At 42.1% G+C, this 26,219-nt stretch overlaps 1 protein-coding gene across 4 annotated transcripts in view; it reads left to right on the top strand.

The window, feature by feature from the left end:
* LOC140134579 (NACHT, LRR and PYD domains-containing protein 12-like) overlaps positions 1-26,219 on the top strand; it is a 34,042-nt gene that overhangs the window by 6,113 nt on the left and 1,710 nt on the right. For 3 of the 4 annotated variants that reach the window (XM_072154988.1, XM_072154989.1, XM_072154987.1), the window contains exons 3-8: positions 2,492-2,587; positions 16,331-16,372; positions 16,661-16,702; positions 19,322-21,107; positions 23,362-23,448; positions 24,204-24,371. In XM_072154988.1, the coding sequence (XP_072011089.1) occupies positions 2,492-2,587; positions 16,331-16,372; positions 16,661-16,702; positions 19,322-21,107; positions 23,362-23,448; positions 24,204-24,371 (2,221 nt within the window). The remainder of the gene's footprint in view (positions 1-2,491; positions 2,588-16,330; positions 16,373-16,660; positions 16,703-19,321; positions 21,108-23,361; positions 23,449-24,203; positions 24,372-26,219) is intronic. The other variant, XM_072154990.1, reaches the window with a different exon arrangement.

Here is a 26,219-nt window from a genome sequence, read left to right as displayed (position 1 = left end):
CCGTGTATAATGTGCTGTGCGGGGAGTCACTAAGATCGTGCCCCCGATATCCTGCATGTGTCACTTCCCCGCTCAGGTCCCTGGAGTTCACCTTCTTCTTCCTGGTGCATGTAAGTGCATTGTCCGTGTATAATGCGCTGTGCGGGGAGTCACTAAGATCCTGCACCCGATATCCTGCATGTGTCTCTTCCCCGCTCAGGTCCCCGGAGTTCACCTTCTTCTTCCTGGTGCATGTAAGTGCATTGTCCGTGTATAATGCGCTGTGTGGGGAGTCACTAAGATCGTGCGCCCGATATCCTGCATGTGTCGCTTCCCCGCTCAGGTCCCCGGAGTTCACCTTCTTCCTGGTGCATGTAAGTGCATTGTCCGTGTATAATGCGCTGTGCGGGGAGTCACTAAGATCCTGCGCCCGATATCCTGCATGTGTCGCTTCCCCGCTCAGGTCCCCGGAGTTCACCTTCTTCTTCCTGGTGCATGTAAGTGCATTGTCCGTGTATAATGTGCTGTGCGGGGAGTCACTAAGATCATGTGCCCGATATCCTGCATGTGTTGCTTCCCCGCTCAGGTCCCCAGAGTTCACCTTCTTCTTCCTGGTGCATGTAAGTGCATTGTCCGTGTATAATGTGCTGTGCGGGGAGTCACTAAGATCGTGCCCCCGATATCCTGCATGTGTCACTTCCCCGCTCAGGTCCCTGGAGTTCACCTTCTTCTTCCTGGTGCATGTAAGTGCATTGTCCGTGTATAATGCGCTGTGCGGGGAGTCACTAAGCTCCTGCACCCGATATCCTGCATGTGTCTCTTCCCCGCTCAGGTCCCCGGAGTTCACCTTCTTCTTCCTGGTGCATGTAAGTGCATTGTCCGTGTATAATGCGCTGTGTGGGGAGTCACTAAGATCGTGCGCCCGATATCCTGCATGTGTCGCTTCCCCGCTCAGGTCCCCGGAGTTCACCTTCTTCCTGGTGCATGTAAGTGCATTGTCCGTGTATAATGCGCTGTGCGGGGAGTCACTAAGATCCTGCGCCCGATATCCTGCATGTGTCGCTTCCCCGCTCAGGTCCCCGGAGTTCACCTTCTTCTTCCTGGTGCATGTAAGTGCATTGTCCGTGTATAATGTGCTGTGCGGGGAGTCACTAAGATTGTGCACCCGATATCCTGCATGTGTCACTTCCCCGCTCAGGTCCCCGGAGTTCACCTTCTTCTACCTGGTGCATGTAAGTGCATTGTCCGTGTATAATGTGCTGTGCGGGGAGTCACTAAGATCCTGCCCTCCATATCCTGCATGTGACGCTTCCCCGCTCAGGTCCCCGGAGTTCACCTTCTTCTTCCTGGTGCATGTAAGTGCATTGTCCGTGTATAATGCGCTGTGCGGGGAGTCACTAAGATCCTGCACCCGATATCCTGCATGTGTCGCTTCCCCGCTCAGGTCCCCGGAGTTCACCTTCTTCTTCCTGGTGCATGTAAGTGCATTGTCTGTGTATAATGCGCTGTGCGGGGGTCACTAAGATCCTGCGCCCGATATCCTGCATGTGTCGCTTCCCTGCTCAGGTCCCCGGAGTTCACCTTCTTCTTCCTGGTGCATGTAAGTGCATTGTCTGTGTATAATGCGCTGTGCGGGGAGTCACTAAGATGGTGCCCCCGATATCCTGCATGTGTCGCTTCCCCGCTCAGGTCCGCAGGAGTTCACCTTCTTCTTCCTGGTGCATGTAAGTGCGTTGGATGCGACACAAATTTAAAATTTAAATCCCACACTCAGTCCGAATCCGTCAATTTGTCCCACAGAACACCCCTCCGCCCCCATTTCTGTCGCATGAAAATGCGATTGTGTGTAACACAGTCCCCGATCCCCGAAAAGTCGGGAAACTCGTCGAAAATGCGGCCGCTGGACCCTTAGTATATGTAAGTTAAATACGGCTCTGGGTCCGAATCAGTTGGACCATCCGACAGCACGCTCCCTAAGGCCGGCGACACACGTGGCCTTTTGAACCTGTTTTTGGGCCATTTTTAAGCAGTTAGTTAAAAAACGCGTGCATTTTTTTAAAACACATCCATTTTTGACCAGTTTTAATTAAGATAGTTGGTAAAACCAGTCAAAAAGGCATGCGTTTTTTTTAACGGACTGCTTAAAAATGGTCAAAAACGGGTTCAAAACGCCACGTGTGTCGCCGGCCTTATTTGTGTGGCATGGAGGCAGCACAGCACACACACACTTCTTATATACCTGTGCAAGAAGGTGCACGTTACGACAAAAGTGCACAGAGCAACCCTTAATTAATGAGCCCCAATGTGTGATCGCAGGTGGAGCCATTCAGTCGCGCTTGAAAACACAATTGAAATGCCAAATGTGAACACAGCGTCAGGGCGCACAAATGGTTTGAAAAGACCCCATATCAGGACAATTTAGAGGGAGAACCCAATATTCCCAAAGGAACTCTAGAAGTGGGGGCTCGAATAACGAGACAACCGTCTCCTGACGCCTCTTGTTCTCCCTCAGTCATTACAGATCTGGAGAAAACGAAGAAGAAGTCGACCTGGTCGAAGTTAAAAGGTACCCTGAAACGTGGAAAGAAGTACAACCTGGAGAAAGGAGGTAAGTCACTACTTACTGTACCCTGTATAGAGACATGAGCACCGAGAGATACGCTAAGCTTAGATACAGTGGGCGGTCACACGTTAGCGCTCGGACTCCACTTAGAAACAGAATCAAAGCGTATGGGAGCGGGAACACAAGCAATCGGTAACCAGCACCCTCTAAATGCAAGACACCGGATGCTGGGTACCAATCACGTGTGTTTCCATAGAAATGCATACGTGATTGGCCTATTGCCCGTCCCGTGTGCTTTGGTTCTGATTCTAAACAGAGTCAAATCGCTACATGTGACAGCACCCGCAATGTATCTGACTACCATACTCAGAGCTCTTCTCATGGGTTTTCCCAGGACAACCTGGAAAACTAACAAGGATACTCACCTTCCCTCTGGTGTATTGGTGCCGTCTTCATTTATTCCACTTCCAGTAGGGGCTTAAAGGGGTATTCTCGTCTCATCTGGGCAGTCACATTCAGTTTCATTAATCTGCCATTAATAAACATTTCTTCAATTAGATGTTATTAAAAAAAATGTTCCTGTGTGAAGATAATTTCCCATAAATGTAGCCATATGGTCCCTTATAAACGAGATGGCTTCCTCGGATACGACCACCTCTGCTGGAGGGATTGCACAAATAAACAAAAAGTTTTTGTATATGAAATATCTGAGAATAATACATGTCTTGCAGCCGTCCTGTGGTAATGATTGCTGAATCCTGGTGGTCAGGCAGGGCTCAATAGCGCATGTCTGGCCCCTGCTGCCTAAATGTGACGTGGTCGTAACCGAGGAAGCCATCTCGTTTCTAAGGGACAACATGGCTATGTTTATGGGAAATTATCTTCACACAGAAACATTTTTTTTAATAACATCCAATTGAAGAAATGTTTATATATGGAAGATTAATGAAACTGAACGTGAATGCCGAGACGAGAATACCCCTTTAACTTGATGGGGTGCAGAGGTTGCGATCACACCCGGGTCCAAGAGGTTAGGGGGCCCTTATGGTGTCACTTTCCCATATGACTATTACTATAAACCATACATTATAGTTGGGGGCCTGGCACAGACTTTGCACTGGGGCCCATCAGCTCCTAGTTACACCACTGACTTCCAGTATTGGCCGGACTGGAAGTAGTGAGGTGACCGTGTTTGCTGCCGATAGATATATCGGCAAGAAAGGAGGCAAAACTTTCTAAATTGGACTTCCCCTTTAATAGGGCCTATTTTTAGGTAAAAGTAGATAGAATGGTAGATAGTAACTGAAAAACGGCAATTACATAGGGAAGAGGGATACACACACATAATACTGCCCCATATTACACATATTACTGCCCCATATTACACATATTACTGTCCCATATTACACATAATACTGCCCCATATTACACATATTACTGCCCCATATTACACATATTACTGCCCCATATTACACATATTACTGCCCCTTATTACACATATTACTGCCCCTTATTACACATATAACTGCCCCATATTACACATATAACTGCCCCATATTACACATATTACTGCCCCATATTACACATATTACTGCCCCATATTACACATATTACTGCCCCATATTACACATATTACTGCCCCTTATTACACATATTACTGCCCCTTATTACACATATAACTGCCCCATATTACACATATTACTGCCCCATATTACACATATTACTGCCCCATATTACACATATTACTGCCCCATATTACACATATTACTGCCCCATATTACACATATTACTGCCCCATATTACACATATTACTGCCCCATATTACACATATTACTGCCCCTTATTACACATATTAATGCCCCTTATTACACATATTACTGCCCCATGTTACACATATTACTGCCCCATATTACACATATTACTGCCCCATGTTACACATATTACTGCCCCATATTACACATATTACTGCCCCTTATTACACATATTACTGCCCCATATTACACATATTACTGCCCCATATTACACATATTACTGCCCTATATGACACATATTACTGCCCCATATGACACATATTACTGCCCCATATTACACATATTACTGCCCCATATTACACATATTACTGCCCCTTATTACACATATTACTGCCCCTTATTACACATATTACTGCCCCATATTACACATAATACTGCCCCATATTACACATATTACTGCCCCTTATTACACATATTACTGTCCCATATTACACATATTACTGTCCCATATTACACATATTACTGCCCCATATTACTGCCCCATATTACACATATTACTGCCCCATATTACACATATTACTGCCCCATATTACACATAATACTGCCCCATATTACACATATTACTGCCCCTTATTACACATATTACTGTCCCATATTACACATATTACTGTCCCATATTACACATATTACTGCCCCATATTACTGCCCCATATTACACATATTACTGCCCCATATTACACATATTACTGCCCCATATTACACATATTACTGTCCCATATTACACATAATACTGCCCCATATTACACATATTACTGCCCCATATTACACATATTACTGCCCCATATTACACATATTACTGCCCCTTATTACACATATTACTGCCCCTTATTACACATATTACTGCCCCATATTACACATAATACTGCCCCATATTACACATATTACTGCCCCTTATTACACATATTACTGTCCCATATTACACATATTACTGTCCCATATTACACATATTACTGCCCCATATTACTGCCCCATATTACACATATTACTGCCCCATATTACACATATTACTGCCCCATATTACACATATTACTGTCCCATATTACACATAATACTGCCCCATATTACACATATTACTGCCCCATATTACACATATTACTGCCCCATATTACACATATTACTGCCCCTTATTACACATATTACTGCCCCTTATTACACATATAACTGCCCCATATTACACATATAACTGCCCCATATTACACATATTACTGCCCCATATTACACATATTACTGCCCCATATTACACATATTACTGCCCCATATTACACATATTACTGCCCCTTATTACACATATTACTGCCCCTTATTACACATATAACTGCCCCATATTACACATATTACTGCCCCATATTACACATATTACTGCCCCATATTACACATATTACTGCCCCATATTACACATATTACTGCCCCATATTACACATATTACTGCCCCATATTACACATATTACTGCCCCTTATTACACATATTAATGCCCCTTATTACACATATTACTGCCCCATGTTACACATATTACTGCCCCATATTACACATATTACTGCCCCATGTTACACATATTACTGCCCCATATTACACATATTACTGCCCCTTATTACACATATTACTGCCCCATATTACACATATTACTGCCCCATATTACACATATTACTGCCCTATATGACACATATTACTGCCCCATATGACACATATTACTGCCCCATATTACACATATTACTGCCCCATATTACACATATTACTGCCCCTTATTACACATATTACTGCCCCTTATTACACATATTACTGCCCCATATTACACATAATACTGCCCCATATTACACATATTACTGCCCCTTATTACACATATTACTGTCCCATATTACACATATTACTGTCCCATATTACACATATTACTGCCCCATATTACTGCCCCATATTACACATATTACTGCCCCATATTACACATATTACTGCCCCATATTACACATAATACTGCCCCATATTACACATATTACTGCCCCTTATTACACATATTACTGTCCCATATTACACATATTACTGTCCCATATTACACATATTACTGCCCCATATTACTGCCCCATATTACACATATTACTGCCCCATATTACACATATTACTGCCCCATATTACACATATTACTGCCCCTTATTACACATATAACTGTCCCATATTACACATATTACTGCCCCATATTACACATATTACTGCCCCATATTACACATATTACTGCCCCATATTACACATATTACTGCCCCATATTACACATATTACTGCCCCTTATTACACATATTACTGTCCCATATTACACATATTACTGCCCCATATGACACATATTACTGCCCCATATTACACATAATACTGCCCCATATTACACATATTACTGCCCCATATTACACATATTACTGCCCCTTATTACACATATTACTGCCCCATATTACACATATTACTGCCCCATATTACACATATTACTGCCCCTTATTACACATATTACTGCCCCATATTACACATATTACTGCCCCATATGACACATATTACTGCCCCATATGACACATATTACTGCCCCATATTACACATATTACTGCCCCATATTACACATATTACTGCCCCTTATTACACATATTACTGTCCCATATTACACATATTACTGCCCCATATTACACATATTACTGTCCCATATTACACATATTACTGCCCCATATTACACATATTACTGCCCCATATTACACATATTACTGCCCCTTATTACACATATAACTGTCCCATATTACACATATTACTGCCCCATATTACACATATTACTGCCCCATATTACACATATTAATACCCCATATTACACATATTACTGCCCCATATTACACATATTAATACCTCATATGACACATATTACTGCCCCATATTACACATATTACTGCCCCATATTACACATATTACTGCCCCATATTACACATATTACTGCCCCTTATTAAGCATATTACTGCCCCATATTACACATATTACTGCCCCATATTACACATAATACTGCCCCATATTACTGCCCCTTATTACACATATTACTTCCCCTTATTACACATATTACTGCCCCATATTACACATAATACTGCCCCATATGACACATATTACTGCCCCATATTACTGCCCCATATTACACATAATACTGCCCCATATTACACATATTACTGCCCCATATGACACATATTACTGCCCCATATGACACATATTACTGCCCCTTATTACACATATTACTGCCCCATATTACACATAATACTGCCCCATATTACACATATTACTGCCCCATATTACACATAATACTGCCCCATATTACACATAATACTGCCCCATATTACACATATTACTGCCCCATATAACACATATTACTGCCCCTTATTACACATAATACTGCCCCATATGACACATATTACTGCCCCATATTACACATATTACTGCCCCTTATTACACATATTACTGCCCCATATTACACATATTACTGCCCCATATTACACATATTACTGCCCTATATGACACATATTACTGCATCATATTACACATATTACTGCCCCATATTACTGCCCCATATGACACATATTACTGCCCCATATGACACATATTACTGCCCCATATTACACATATTACTGCCCCATATTACACATATTACTGCCCTATATGACACATATTACTGCCCCTTATGACACATATTACTGCCCCATATGACACATATTACTGCCCCATATTACACATATTACTGCCCCATATTACACATATTACTGCCCTATATGACACATATTACTGCCCCATATGACACATATTACTTCCCCATATTACACATATTACTGCCCCATATTACACATATTACTGCCCCATATGACACATATTACTGCCCCATATGACACATATTACTGCCCCATATTACACATATTACTGCCCCATATGACACATATTACTGCCCCATATGACACATATTACTGCCCCATATTACACATATTACTGCCCCTTATTACACATATTACTGCCCCATATGACACATATTACTGCCCCATATTACACATATTACTGCCCCATATTACACATATTACTGCCCTATATGACACATATTACTGCCCCATATGACACATATTACTGCCCCATATTACACATATTACTGCCCCATATTACACATATTACTGCCCTATATGACACATATTACTGCCCCATATGACACATATTACTTCCCCATATTACACATATTACTGCCCCATATTACACATATTACTGCCCCATATGACACATATTACTGCCCCATATTACACATATTACTGCCCCATATTACACATAATACTGCCCCATATAACACATATTACACATATTACTGCCCCATATTACACATATTACTGCCCCTTATTACACATAATACTGCCCCATATGACACATATTACTGCCCCATATTACACATATTACTGCCCCATATGACACATATTACTGCCCCATATAACACATATTACACATATTACTGCCCCATATTACACATATTACTGCCCCTTATTACACATAATACTGCCCCATATGACACATATTACTGCCCCATATTACACATATTACTGCCCCTTATTACACATGTTACTGCCCCATATTACACATATTACTGCCCCATATTACTGCCCCATATTACACATATTACTGCCCCATATGACACATATTACTGCCCCATATGACACATATTACTGCCCCATATTACACATATTACTGCCCCATATTACACATATTACTGCCCTATATGACACATATTACTGCCCCATATGACACATATTACTTCCCCATATTACACATATTACTGCCCCATATTACACATATTACTGCCCCATATGACACATATTACTGCCCCATATTACACATATTACTGCCCCTTATTACACATATTACTGCCCCATATGACACATATTACTGCCCCATATTACACATATTACTGCCCCATATTACACATATTACTGCCCCATATTACACATATTACTGCCCCATATGACACATATTACTGCCCCATATTACACATATTACTGCCCCATATGACACATATTACTGCCCCATATGACACATATTACTGCCCCATATTACACATATTACTGCCCCATATTACACATATTACTGCCCCTTATTACACATATTACTGCCCCATATGACACATATTACTGCCCCATATTACACATATTACTGCCCCATATTACACATAATACTGCCCCATATTACACATATTACTGCCCCATATAACACATATTACTGCCCCTTATTACACATAATACTGCCCCATATGACACATATTACTGCCCCATATTACACATATTACTGCCCCTTATTACACATATTACTGCCCCATATTACACATATTACTGCCCCTTATTACACATATTACTGCCCCATATTACTGCCCCATATGACACATATTACTGCCCCATATGACACATATTACTGCCCCATATTACACATATTACTGCCCTATATGACACATATTACTGCATCATATTACACATATTACTGCCCCATATTACACATATTACTGCCCCATATTACACATATTACTGCCCCATATTACACATATTACTGCCCTATATGACACATATTACTGCCCCATATAACACATATTACACATATTACTGCCCCATATTACACATATTACTGCCCCTTATTACACATAATACTGCCCCATATGACACATATTACTGCCCCATATTACACATATTACTGCCCCTTATTACACATATTACTGCCCCATATTACACATATTACTGCCCCATATTACTGCCCCATATTACACATATTACTGCCCCATATGACACATATTACTGCCCCATATGACACATATTACTGCCCCATATTACACATATTACTGCCCCATATTACACATATTACTGCCCTATATGACACATATTACTGCCCCATATGACACATATTACTTCCCCATATTACACATATTACTGCCCCATATTACACATATTACTGCCCCATATGACACATATTACTGCCCCATATTACACATATTACTGCCCCTTATTACACATATTACTGCCCCATATGACACATATTACTGCCCCATATTACACATATTACTGCCCCATATGACACATATTACTGCCCCATATTACACATATTACTGCCCCATATGACACATATTACTGCCCCATATGACACATATTACTGCCCCTTATTACACATATTACTGCCCCATATGACACATATTACTGCCCCATATTACACATATTACTGCCCCATATTACACATATTACTGCCCCATATTACTGCCCCATATGACACATATTACTGCCCCATATTACACATATTACTGCCCCATATTACACATATTACTGCCCCATATGACACATATTACTGCCCCATATTACTGCCCCATATGACACATATTACTGCCCCATATGACACATATTACTGCCCCTTATTACACATATTACTGCCCCATATTACACATATTACTGCCCCATATTACACATATTACTGCCCTATATGACACATATTACTGCCCCATATGACACATATTACTGCCCCATATTACACATATTACTGCCCCATATGACACATATTACTGCCCCATATTACACATATTACTGCCCCATATTACACATATTACTGCCCCATATTACTGCCCCATATGACACATATTACTGCCCCATATGACACATAATACTGCCCCGTATTACACATATTACTGCCCCATATGACACATATTACTGCCCCATATTACACATATTACTGCCCCATATGACACATATTACTGCCCCATATTACACATATTACTGCCCCATATTACACATATTACTGCCCCATATTACTGCCCCATATGACACATATTACTGCCCCATATGACACATATTACTGCCCCATATTACACATATTACTGCCCCTTATTACACATATTAATGCCCCTTATTACACATATTACTGCCCCATGTTACACATATTACTGCCCCATATTACACATATTACTGCCCCATGTTACACATATTACTGCCCCATATTACACATATTACTGCCCCATATTACACATATTACTGCCCCTTATTACACTTATTACTGCCCCATATTACACATATTACTGCCCCATATTACACATATTACTGCCCCATATGACACATATTACTGCCCCATATTACACATATTACTGCCCCATATGACACATATTACTGCCCCATATTACACATATTACTGCCCCATATTACTGCCCCATATGACACATATTACTGCCCCATATTACACATATTACTGCCCCATATTACACATATTACTGCCCCATATTACACATATTACTGCCCCATATTACTGCCCCATATGACACATATTACTGCCCCATATGACACATATTACTGCCCCTTATTACACATATTACTGCCCCATATTACACATATTACTGCCCCATATTACACATATTACTGCCCCTTATTACACATATTACTGCCCTATATGACACATATTACTGCCCCATATGACACATATTACTGCCCCATATGACACATATTACTGCCCCATATTACACATATTACTGCCCCATATGACACATATTACTGCCCCATATTACACATATTACTGCCCCATATGACACATATTACTGCCCCATATTACTGCCCCATATGACACATATTACTGCCCCATATGACACATAATACTGCCCCGTATTACACATATTACTGCCCCATATTACACATATTACTGCCCCATATTACACATATTACTGCCCCATATTACACATATTACTGCCCTATATGACACATATTACTGCCCCATATGACACATATTACTGCCCCATATTACACATATTACTGCCCCATATGACACATATTACTGCCCCATATGACACATATTACTGCCCCATATGACACATATTACTGCCCCATATGACACATATTACTGCCCCATATGACACATATTACTGCCCCTTATTACACATATTACTGCCCCATATTACACATATTACTGCCCCATATTACACATAATACTGCCCCGTATTACACATATTACTGCCCCATATTACTGCCCCATATTACTGCCCCATATTACACATATTACTGCCCTATATGACACATATTACTGCCCCATATGACACATATTACTGCCCCATATTACACATATTACTGCCCCATATTACACATATTACTGCCCCATATGACACATATTACTGCCCCATATTACTGCCCCATATGACACATATTACTGCCCCATATTACACATATTACTGCCCCATATGACACATATTACTGCCCCATATTACTGCCCCATATGACACATATTACTGCCCCTTATTATACATATTACTGCCCCATATTACACATATTACTGCCCCATATTACTGCCCCATATGACACATATTACTGCCCCTTATTATACATATTACTGTCCCATATTACACATATTACTGCCCCATATTACACATATTACTGCCCCATATTACACATATTACTGCCCCATATTACACATATTACTGCCCCATATAACTGCCCCATATGACACATATTACTGCCCCATATGGATGTACTATGTATCTCGGTAATTGGTGCAGAAGACTGACTGCTGCTGCTTACAATTAACAGGAAAGATAACGATGCAATCAACACGGAGGGAACAGACCAAAGAAGCTAAAACTGCCCCCCGCAGAGCGACAGAAACACCACAACACAATGATCCAAACACCACAACTATTGAGAAGTGACAACAGGGAGGAGCCAGTATGCAGAGCGCCCTATGGAATATTATCTGACCCCCAAACTCCATTCCCAACACAAGTGATGACCCCCTAAATACTGCACATTCCCCCCTCTCCCACCACCTCCATAGACTACACCCTGATAGTCAGGAAAAGAGAAGACCCCTCCATCCTATGAGCCTTCTCAAAAAGTTACCCCCAATACTGCATCTTGTACAGAACTACACACATAGAAAGAGACCACAGACAAAAACTGGTCCACAGAGCTGACAATCTACAATGTGACTGCATTATCTGAGCCACAACTAGACTCCATCTCCTACCTATCCCTGCCTCTATCTATCTAAAGTTTACCTCAACCTCATCTACTCCTACTATTACTCCTCCTCCTATTACTACTACTACTCCTATTACTAGTACTACTACTACTCCTAATACTAGTACTACTACTATTACTAGTACTATTACTCCTACTATTACTACTACTACTCCTGCTTTTATTAGTACTACTCCTATTATTACTCCTCCTCCTCCTATTACTACTACTACTCCTATTACTAGTACTACTACTACTCCTATTACTAGTACTACTACTACTCCTATTACTACTACTACTCCTATTACTAGTACTACTACTACTACTCCTATTACTAGTACTACTATTACTCCTACTCCTATTACTACTCCTGCTATTATTAGTACTACTCCTATCATTACTACTACTACTCCTAATACTAGTACTACTACTACTCCTATTACTCCTACTACTTCTACAACTCCTATTACTCCTCCTCCTCCTATTACTAGTACTACTCCTATTACTACTACTACTACTCCTATTACTAGTACTACAACTCCTATTACTACTACTCCGCCTATTACTAGTACTACTCCTATTACTACTACTACTACTCCTTCTATTACTACTACTACTCCTACTACTACATCTCCTGGATATATAACGGTCGGTCGATCGATCAGTAATATTTTTTGTGCTGTTTTTGTGAATATATTTAAAATAAAAGTTTTGTCTCGCTTCTGTGTGTATTTTGTCACTGTTGGGACACGGTCACCTTAAATTATATAACAATGACATCATACTATTATTATAATAACATCTATAGGGGCAGATTTATCTTAGTCTGATGTACGTTTTTTGGCTGTATTTTATGGACATTTGGGCACATTTGGGTATTTGCACAATTTTTTGTGGATTTTTCTTGTATTTCGCCATTTAGCATTTTGATGTAACATTGTTTCGTGTCTAAAAGGGCACAAAAAAAAAGCACAAAAACACGCCAGTCCCGACCATGCACAGGAAATGCATTGGTATTGGAGTTGCACAAAAATTTGCACCTAATGGGGCAGATTTACTTACCCGGCCCATTCGCGATCCAGCGGCGCGTTCTCTGCACAGGATTCAGGTCCGGCCGGGATTTATGAAGGTAGTTCCTCCGCCGTCCACCAGGTGGCGCTGCTGCGCTGAGAATCATCTGAACGCGCTGGAATACACCGAGCTGGACCAGGTGAAGGTAAGCGCTTCCCAAGCGACACATTTTCGGTTTTTAAATGCGGCGGTATTTCCGAATACGTCGGGTTATCATTCGGCCACGCCCCCCGATTTCCGTCGTCCGCATGCCGGCACCGATGCGCCACAATCCGATCGCGTGCGCCAAAATCCCGGGGCAATTCAGGTACAATTGGCGCAAATCGGAAATATTCGGGTAACACGTCGGGAAAACGCGAATCGGGCCCTTAGTAAATGACCCCCAATAAGTCTAAAAAAAACTGCATTTGACAAAGAAGCCAGGATATGCCCCAGGTATGTTAGAATGCTGGGTAATAGATAGAGATAGTCCTGAGAATCGCCCTCATCCAGATCACGTAGCATCTCTTTATTGCTCTTCTTATCTACCATGGGGTTACAAGTCCAGGAATTTTCATACGTGCCAATAACTGCGGCCGGGGTAATAAACAACTGCCTAGACGTGCAAAACCGAAAGCCACAAGCGTCTGCACCAAGGCAACGACCATGAGCCACGCCTGAGGGACCCGGAGAAGAAGCATTTTTGTGTTTCCTGAACCATTTTCCCATTTCCTTTCAATCCTTTGTCATGCAAAATGTAGTAACTGTAGCAGTTAAAATAGCATCAGCAACCAGCCAGACTGCTCAAGTACTCGGGGACCATGGACTTCAAGCGATTGCCTCCAGATATCAGTTGTCAAAATAACCAATTACTGTCCTCATCTAGTTGTTTGCCAAATTGTGATGATGTCACCATACAGAGCCAGTGTGATGACATCATCAGTTGGGAGGGCACTGTGTAATCAAAAAAAAATTGGTACAAAATTGCCAAAATTTTTGACCAAGGCTCTTAAAGGTTACAATCGTTAACTAGGTGTCCATGGAGATACTTATCTCCCGGGGAAAGCAAATGGTTGGACGAGAAAAATCCAACCAGTCCTAGGCTCAACCATAGACAGTGTCAGACTGGCCCACCAGAGCATCGGAGAATCCTCCAGTGGGCCCCCCCGTTCTAATACTTTATAACAGGCCCCAGGATCTAACACTTTGGGGGTCATTTACTAAGGGCCCGATACGCGTTTTCCCGACGTGTTACCCGAATATTTCCGATTTGCGCCGATTTTCCCTGTATTGCCCCGGGTTTTTGGCGCACGCGATCGGATTTTGGCGCATCGGCGCCGGCATGCACGCGACGGAAATCGGAGGGCGTGGCCAAACGAAAACCCGGCGGATTTGGAAAAAAACCGCCGCATTTAAAAAAAAAATTGTGTCGCGAAAATTTCACTCACCTTCATCCAGGATAGGCCGGTGTATTTCGAGGCATTCCAGCGGACTTCAACGCAGCAGCACCACCTGGTGGACGGCGGAGGAACTACCTTAATGAATCCCGGCCGGACCCGAATCCACCGCAGAGAACGCGCCGCTGGATCGCGAACGGACCGGGTAAGTAAATCTGCCCCTTTATAATGGGCCCCAGGATCTAACACTTTATAATGAGCCCCAAAGATCTTCATTTGGAAATGAGTGGAGTAATAATTTGATATAATGATCTATTTCGTATAGGATGATTCCAATATTATACAGTAGATTATTACATCTTGTTGATGATACATCTTAAATGGTATTTTATGGTTGAAGGGTGGGCCCTCAAGATCTCCACCTCTGGTAGGCCCAACATATGACCTTTAATTTCATTGGAATCTGAGGAAACAACTAACTAACAAAAATATAATGTCCATGACCAAAATGACAGACCCCATAATGGAAACTCTACTTTTTTCCATAGGACAACCATCCGATGCACCAGGTGGACATCCTCTGATGGAAGGTATGATGACTCTGCTTGGTTATAGTTACCATTCACCTGCATGATGGGTAATTTGTATACAAAGAACTGAAATTTTGTATATTTTTTCTCAATTTTTGTTGACCTAGCCTTGAAAAATTAAATGTAGATCCCAACTAGATATGGAAGGGCCTCCCTATAGACACTGGAGGTCCTTATAGAGAGAAGATCTCTTATCTGATGGTGTAATCTGTGGACTATAATGAAATGCCTGTGGCTGTCTGAAATCTTTTCTTTTAGTCCTCCTATAAATATCCTATTTTCCTTTAGGCCAACCATCCCTTGCCCTAGGTGAACGTCAACAGCTGGAAGGTGAGATGACTCTTTGTAAAGACAATGACTGACCACATTATTCTCAGATTTCGAGTGACAAATTAGATTATGTTGAACAACATTAAAGGAGTATACCAGGATCTATATATGGTGACCTTCCCTTAGGACAGGATCGCAAAATCAGATTGGTGATGGTCTGGCAGATCGCACCCCCTTCAGCTATGTCAAGCACTGTGACCTGCAAAAAAGAGAAGAAAGGACAGCAATCCTGGATACTCCTAGAAGATTTGGGTGGTGCTCGCAGCTGGGGATCCGGTGCTCAGAGTCCCATAGACAGCATAAGAGTGGAGAAAGCCACAGCACTCGGTACGGTTCAATTCCAAGTCGTCTTTATTATAGCATCATCAGGCATAAAATTGCAACGTTTCGATTCCAAATGATGCTTGAGAAAGATTCATTTGGAATCAAAACGTTGCAATTTTATGCCTGATGATGCTATAATAAAGACGACTTGGAATTGAACCGTACCGAGTGCTGTGGCTTTCTCCACTCTTAAGCACTGTGACCTGTTCACAAGCCATTCATGGTGCCATACACTTATAGTGGCAAGACCTGGTATTGCAACTCAACCCCTATTCAACCCAACTACAAACTGGTCATGACTGTGGGATGTAATGTCCAAGTCATGTTCGAGCAGCTGATTAGGGTTGTGGCGAGTAGGATCTGCTGATCTGACAGTACATTCACTTGAGCATCCTCCACCTCGGCACAACTTACACACTGATCAATGGTTTCACAGGTGAGTGAATAACTTTTTTTTAATTTATGGACCTTCTGTCATAAACATAATATAATAAATTACTTATTGTAACCGTCACCCTCAAGTGCTAAGCTTGCAGAATTCATCACGTACCAGGCAAAGCTATGGTGAATGATTGAACTATATTATTGTACTAAAAATGGGCTGTAACATAACTGAGCTGTTACACATCGAAGCTTCTCCAAGGTTTCTTGCTCTGAAAAAGTTGAATTCCTTTCATTTCTCCCTGGCAGAATTTCATTAAATAGGTATTACTAGTTAGTTGGGGTTGTTCGGCTCTTTTGGAAATCTTGCAGTTGGCTGGGGAGGTAGGTTTTAAAAAAAGAAAGCAATACTCACCTCCTCCGTCTCTCCTGGTGTCCTCTGCCGATGTCTGACTGATCCGTGCCAACAGGGGCACGAAAGCTCTGCTGAGTTTGGCTTCCGGATGGACAAGGTGGTCGGCCACCCCCACCCGTCCACATATCTCAGTGCGTGATACAGCGGTGGGAATAGGGATGGGTGGGCATGGCTGCCCAGAAGCCAAACTCCCAACAGTGCCCCTATTGGCACGGACTAGCGAGACAGCGGGAGCGACGGAGGAGGCGAGTACCTTCCCCAGCCTCCCCAGCCCAGCTGCAAGAGTTTCAAAAGATTCAGACAACCCCTTTAAGTTTATGAATCTCCTGTACATCTCCTGTACATAGCCCTCTTTATATCTCCTATACATCTCCTGTACATGGCTCCCGGCACATCTCCTGTACATAGCCCTCTTTATATCTCCTATACATCTCCTGTACATGGCTCCCGGCACATCTCCTGTACATAGCCCTCTTTATATCTCCTATACATCTCCTGTACATGGCTCCCGGCACATCTCCTGTACATAGCCCTCTTTATATCTCCTATACATCTCCTGTACATGGCTCCCGGCACATCTCCTGTACATAGCCCTCTTTATATCTCCTATACATCTCCTGTACATGGCTCCCGGCACATCTCCTGTACATAGCCCTCTTTATATCTCCTATACATCTCCTGTACATGGCTCCCGGCACATCTCCTGTACATAGCCCTCTTTATATCTCCTATACATCTCCTGTACATGGCTCCCGGCACATCTCCTGTACATAGCCCTCTTTATATCTCCTATACATCTCCTGTACATGGCTCCCGGCACATCTCCTGTACATAGCCCTCTTTATATCTCCTATACATCTCCTGTACATGGCTCCCGGCACATCTCCTGTACATAGCCCTCTTTATATCTCCTATACATCTCCTGTACATGGCTCCCGGCACATCTCCTGTACATAGCCCTCTTTATATCTCCTATACATCTCCTGTACATGGCTCCCGGCACATCTCCTGTACATAGCCCTCTTTATATCTCCTATACATCTCCTGTACATGGCTCCCGGCACATCTCCTGTACATAGCCCTCTTTATATCTCCTATACATCTCCTGTACATGGCTCCCGGCACATCTCCTGTACATAGCCCTCTTTATATCTCCTATACATCTCCTGTACATGGCTCCCGGCACATCTCCTGTACATAGCCCTCTTTATATCTCCTATACATCTCCTGTACATGGCTCCCGGCACATCTCCTGTACATAGCCCTCTTTATATCTCCTAAACATCTCCTGTACATGGCTCCCGGCACATCTCCTGTACATAGACCTCTTTATATCTCCTATACATCTCCTGTACATGGCTCCCGGCACATCTCCTGTACATAACTCCGGGGAAGTGATAAGTGATAGGTCATCAACATGGCCTTCAATACTCTGTATGTTGAAGTGTAGCCTACTAATTCTGGGCAGCCCCTCTAAGATTACACTCTTTATTTTTCAGATGTTTTGCAGAATCACAAGTTGTCCCAACTGAAACAAAATGCCAAGGTCCATGGAAAACTGGAGACCACTCATACCTTGTGCGAGATGCTGGAAATTCGATACACTGAAGTTTTTATCACAGATGAGGATCCGGCAGGGCTACAAGGCCAGCACGAGTACCTTGTCTTGGCCAATAGGCGAGTCCGCCTCTATGAACACAACCGGCACCAGAAAATCAATCTCATGGACATCTTCACCCCTCTGGAACCAGGAACTCAGGGACCAAAGACAGTTCTCATGACTGGAATAGCTGGAATCGGGAAGACCTATGCCATGCAAAAAATTCTGCATGAGTGGGCCGTTGAGAAGGCCTTCAGCAATGTCTCATGCGCTATTAATTTTGCTTTCCGAGAGCTTAACCTATTGGAGGGGCCAATTAGCCTTGTGGACCTCATAAGAAAGAAGCATGCCCACCTCCAGAACATAGTGGAGGCCCTTTGCAACCATCCAGATAAGTTATTGGTGCTTCTTGATGGCTTGGACGAATTCAAACACCTTATAAGTCAAGAAACCAAAGTCCAAAACATCAAAGATCCAGCACCGGTAAAGGATTTGGTTTCCAGTCTCCTAAATGGGTCTTTGTTACATGGAGCATCTATTGTGGTAACAAGCAGACCTCGTCCTTCTCTTCCTACACATATTTTTGATCGGAAAGTAGTCATCCTTGGGTTTGAGGAAAGACAAGTTGAAGAATTCTGCTTCAGGTTCTTCAGAGAAAAGACCATATCTGGAGAAGTTTTTCATTATATTATGAAGAATGACACTCTATCAGGTCTATCCTTCATCCCGCTGTACTGCTTTATCATATGTACTGCTTTACAACCCTTCTTCCAAAACAAAATAGAAGAGTCATGCCTTGAGAACCCACCCAAGACGATGACTGAGGTCTACAGATCCTATCTGTGTACCATTATGCATCTCAGGGATGACTCTCCAAAGATAAGTAATGGACCAATTTTCCTCTGCTGTCCGGCTATGCTGTCCAAGATGAAGGACATCCTTTGTAAACTTGGGAAACTTGCTTACATTTCCCTGCTGGAAAGCAAAATTTTATTCACTACTGATGACCTACAAAGATTTGGACTTGAACCGGCTCAACTACCCGACAGCTTCATTCATCGAATCTTTATCAACGTTGATGGGCAAAGTAGCACGGAGATGTTTGCCTTCTTCCATATGACTGTTCAAGAGTTTTTTGCTGCCCTCTATTGTATAGTAACTATAAGTTCTTCAGTGGATGAGCTATTACAATGCCTCGACCTCTGGTGTTTTGGAATTTCTCCTCAAGAGCCTGTCCAAAGTGAGCTTCTTGCCACCACTATGGAACTCAAGACTTCAAAGCAATGGGAGAATCTGCAAATGTTCTCTCGCTTTGTCATGGGCCTTATATCGTTTAGGCTAGAAGGTAAACTACACGGCTTAGTGGACCCTTTCGGCTTGAACATTCTAGTTCCTCTAACCAATTGGTTCAAGGGTAAAATTACATATGAATTGAATCAGAGGCTCCTTAACCTTCTCCACTGTTTGAGAGAATTGAGGCAAGAAGAGGTGGTGAGAGCAGTGGCACCAGAAATCGACGAGGTTGACCTGTTCAAGGTGATACTGAACCCGGCTGATTGTGCTACTCTAAGCTACATCCTCCAACACTCAACTGGACTGAAGACTCTAAATCTTGGTTACACGAGCATTGGAATTCAAGGACTACGACAGCTACAGCCACTTCTTCATCGATGCCAAACCGTGTCGTGAGTTCTGACTTTTTTCCACTTTTTTGTAATTCTAAGGTACTGATGGTGTCATAAATTGTTCTCCATTAATGCAACCATGGACTTGTGCAGTCCCTTCCTTCAGAGTATATTGTCCCTCGGAAGGTACTGGATCTCGATGGAAGCCTCGTCTGGGAAAAAGGCTTCCCACTGTAAAGATATCTCTCTGATACCGGCTAAAGGTGGCAAACAAGTCAATGCTCAAGCCTTTAAAATGTCCACAGTTACCATCAGTAGAGAGAAATGCTCTTGTTAGTACATGGTAGGGATTGTTATGGCTTCGAATAACGCGTGGAATCAGTACCTTCTAAAAGCATAGTCAACACTATCCCCTTACCAAAATAAGGTAAAGATATAGGGGCAGATTTACTTACCCGGCCCATTCGCGATCCAGCGGCGCCTTCTCTGCACAGGATTCGGGTCCGGCTGGTATTTAAGAAGGTAGTTCCTCCGCCGTCCACCAGGTGGCGCTGCTGTGCCGAAAATAATCTTAACGCCCCGGAATGCACCATCCCATAGCAGGTGAAGGTGAGCGCTTCCCAAGCGACACATTTCGGTTTTTAAATGCGGCGGTTTTTCCGAATACGTCGGGTTTTCGTTCGGCCACGCCCCCCCGATTTCTGTCGCGCGCATGCCGGCCCCGATGCGCCACAATCCGATCGCGTGCGCCAAAAACCCGGGGCAATTCATGTACAAGCGGCGCAAATCAGAAATATTCGGGTAACACGTCGGGAAAACGCGAATCGGGCCGTTAGTAAATGACCCCCATAGTGTTGGTAATCCAAGCCATAATTCAATGTTTGACAATCGCTATCAGGACAGCCAACCAGTGCCTGACTAAGGTTCCCTGCACCCACCAGACACAAAGGTGCTTAGGCCAACCATCCATTAACCCCTAGATAAGACACCACAAAATTGGATTGTTCTCTCCTGCGCCTCAGGGGCCAATACAAAGTTAAAGCTTGGACTCAATGGAAGATCCTTTCGTAGATTGGTGGACCGGTCCAACACTTTTGTCACTGATGGGTGGCACTAGACTAGACGATAATTTCTTCCTCTGCCACTGGAGGTGACATATTTTGCAATAGGATGTACAACTTAGAGAGGATAAACCATTGCATGGCATTCACGGAGGTGAAAGTACTGTACGCTGTCTCACTCAATCTCCACGCACACTTGGCTCATGTCCTGTATGGGGAGAGAGAAGGAAGCCTCAGTATAATCCAGATGTCTCCCACCAGGCAGTAGGAGGCAGCTGGTCAGGCAAGACAACCTTCATTGAGTGGTAGCAAGTATTAGGACACATGTGGAGTCATGGAAGGTCTTGGGTCTTGACGAGGATAGACAAAGGGATCCAGGTTGGAAATGAGGAAGAGTCAATAGTTGGGCGCTATGGTCAAGATACCAAAAAGTCAAGATGTAAACCAAAATTCAGGGCTGGGACACTGGGAACCTTCGCTCAGGCACCGGTCAGGTCATTACTATAGTCCCAAGATTGTAGGGATGAGCTGAGGAACCTTTTACTTGTGCATGCGCTGGTCCTTGAGATGTCCTATAGGTAAAACCTCACCCATAGTTTTGGGAGAGGATGTGGACGCCCAACGCATCCAATGGCAGATGTATCGGTAGAAGGTCAGGATAAGAAGACACCCAGGTGGACAATGTGCAAATCTAATGCCACCCCCAGCACATGCAGTATAACAAGCCATACTATAGCTAGTAGACAACATAAAGCTGTAGTAGTAATTGTGACTTCTCAAGTGTCGGAGGTAGCAATAGTTACAGGGGAGTCTGTGACCGGCCTCAGACGGGGAACTTTATCATCATCAGATAGACCCAACTACACCTACAAGGTGAAAGCGACTATAAAAGTATGGACAAAGGTCATGTGTGTTGTGTCTGAGAGCCCGATACGTGAGGGAGGGTGACGTAGAGGGATCGAGGGCCTGGATTTTATTGACTTTATAATATGAATGGACAAGAGGAATAAAAAATGATTCATAACATGTAGCGACCAAGAGAACTAAGAATACGATGGATTTTACTAATACAAAGATGAATAACGCTAGTGGTGTAATATGTGCATAGAGCTGCTGACGGGTTCCCTACAAACAACAAGAGACGTTTGGGAAGTGAATGAACAACTAGTATAATACTAATACTGCCCCCTAGGTACAATATAACTAGGATACTAATGTATTATAACTATTGTATCATTATCTTTTGTTTGTAGCCTGCGATATAACGCTTTGGGGAAGGAAGTGGCAGTAATGGAGGCCGATGTGCTGAAATCTCCGACGTGTCAAGTGAAAAGTCTTCTGTGAGTCTCAGTTCATGTCTTCAGGTCACATTCACTTTTTCGATCCATTCAGTATATATACCAGTTAAGCTCTTGGCGTATACACTGAATTTGTCCATAGACATGTACAGGTAGGTAGGGGCCACTGTCTGCTCAGTAAACTTCACATCCAGAAGGAAAACACAGATAAAAAAAACGCAGTGGACTGCTCTATATCATCTTGCTAAAAAGAGCAGGAGCAGTGGCAATCATTATATTGGGTGATGGATGCTGCAGTACGGCCTCCATCCCCGGCCTCCGCTGAACGTTAGGTTCTGGGTGTTCCCCGGTGATGTAACACTCCATATAGGGTTATGGGATAAAACCCTGAACCCTGCCAATGTTTGCTCCTCCTCCCGCTTTCTGTTGGGAGGAGTCAAACCAGAGGACAAATCCCACAGCACGAGTAAACAGGGGATACACTGCTGCCATATATTGTTAGGACACATCAGGAATCCTCCCATCGTAACCTTACAACAGAGAGCTGCATTAATGGTGCAGATGGCCGAGCATGGGGACATAAATTAGTAAGGACAGGACATGAATTAGTAAGGACAGGTTTCTAAAGGGGGGACTTGATGGACCTGTGACCATAGTCACCCTAATCTACTATAATATGTGACAGGGGCAGTATACTGCCATATAGTGTCCAGAATATTCCTGCCTACAGAAGCGTCATCATTACAGAACTGCTCACAGTCTACAGAACTTATCTTACAAATTGTGTCTTGTTTTAGAATGTGCGGGAATAACATCGGATCAGACGGCATCAAGTGTCTTTGGGAAGCTTTACGTCACAACCAGACTCTAGAGGAACTGTACCTGGACATCAACGGGATCACAGACAGTGGTTTGGAAAATGTCATCACCTGCCTATCCAATAACATGACTCTGAAGCTTCTAACGTATGAATAATACTATAATACTGCCCCCTATGTACAAGAATATAACTACTATAATACTGCCCCCTATGTACAAGAATACAACTACTATAATACTGCCCCCTATGTACAAGAATATAACTACTATAATACTGCCCCCTATGTACAAGAATATAAGTACTATAATACTGCCCCCTATGTACAAGAATATAACTACTATAATACTGCCCCCTATGTACAAGAATATAACTACTGTAATACTGCCCCCTATGTACAGGAATATAACTACTATAATACTGCCCCCTATGTACAAGAATATAACTACTATAATACTGCCCCCTATGTACAAGAATATAACTACTATAATACTGCCCCCTATGTACAGGAATATAACTGCTATAATACTGCCCCCTATGTACAAGAATATAACTACTATAATACTGCCCCCTATGTACAAGAATATAACTACTATAATACTGCCCCCTATGTACAAGAATATAACTACTATAATACTGCCCCCTATGTACAAGAATATAAGTACTATAATACTGCCCCCTATGTACAGGAATATAACTACTATAATACTGCCCCCTATGTACAAGAATATAACTACTATAATACTGCTCCCTATGTACAAGAATATAACTACTATAATACTGCCTCCTATATACAGGAATATAACTACTATAATACTGCCCCTATGTACAAGAATATAACTACTATAATACTGCCCCCTATGTACAAGAATATAACTACTATAATACTGCCCCCTATGTACAAGAATATAAGTACTATAATACTGCCACCTATGTACAGGAATATAACTACTAAAATACTGCCCCCTATGTACAAGAATATAACTACTATAATACTGCCCCCTATGTACAGGAATATAACTACTATAATACTGCCCCCTATGTACAGGAATATAACTACTATAATACTGCCCCTATGTACAAGAATATAACTACTATAATACTGTCCCCTATGTACAAGAATATAACTACTATAATACTGCCCCCTATGTACAAGAATATAACTACTATAATACTGCTCCCCTATGTACAAGAATATAAGTACTATAATACTGCCCCCTATGTACAAGAATATAACTACTATAATACTGCCCCCTATGTACAAGAATATAACTACTATAATACTGCCCCCTATGTACAAGAATATAAGTACTATAATACTGCCACCTATGTACAGGAATATAACTACTATAATACTGCCCCGTATGTACAAGAATATAACTACTATAATACTGCCCCCTATGTACAGGAATATAACTACTATAATACTGCCCCCTATGTACAAGAATATAACTACTATAATACTGCTCCTATGTACAAGAATATAACTACTATAATACTGCCCCCTATGTACAGGAATATAACTACTATAATACTGCCCCCTATGTACAAGAATATAACTACTATAATACTGCCCCCTATGTACAAGAATATACCTACTATAATACTGCCCCCTATGTACAAGAATATAACTACTATAATACTGCACCCTATGTACAGGAATATAACTACTATAATACTGCCCCCTATGTACAAGAATATAACTACTATAATACTGCCCCCTATGTACAAGAATATAACTACTATAATACTGCCCCCTATGTACAAGAATATAACTACTATAATACTGCACCCTATGTACAGGAATATAACTACTATAATACTGCCCCCTATGTACAAGAATATAACTACTATAATACTGCCCCCTATGTACAAGAATATAACTACTATAATACTGCACCCTATGTACAGGAATATAACTACTATAATACTGCCCCCTATGTACAAGAATATAACTACTATAATACTGCCCCCTATGTACAAGAATATAACTACT

The sequence above is a fragment of the Engystomops pustulosus genome, chromosome 6, assembly GCF_040894005.1.
Source record: "Engystomops pustulosus chromosome 6, aEngPut4.maternal, whole genome shotgun sequence".
NCBI lineage: Eukaryota > Metazoa > Chordata > Amphibia > Anura > Leptodactylidae > Engystomops > Engystomops pustulosus.
Note: the sequence above shows the minus strand (reverse complement) of the source record. Positions and strands in the feature narration are given on the sequence as shown.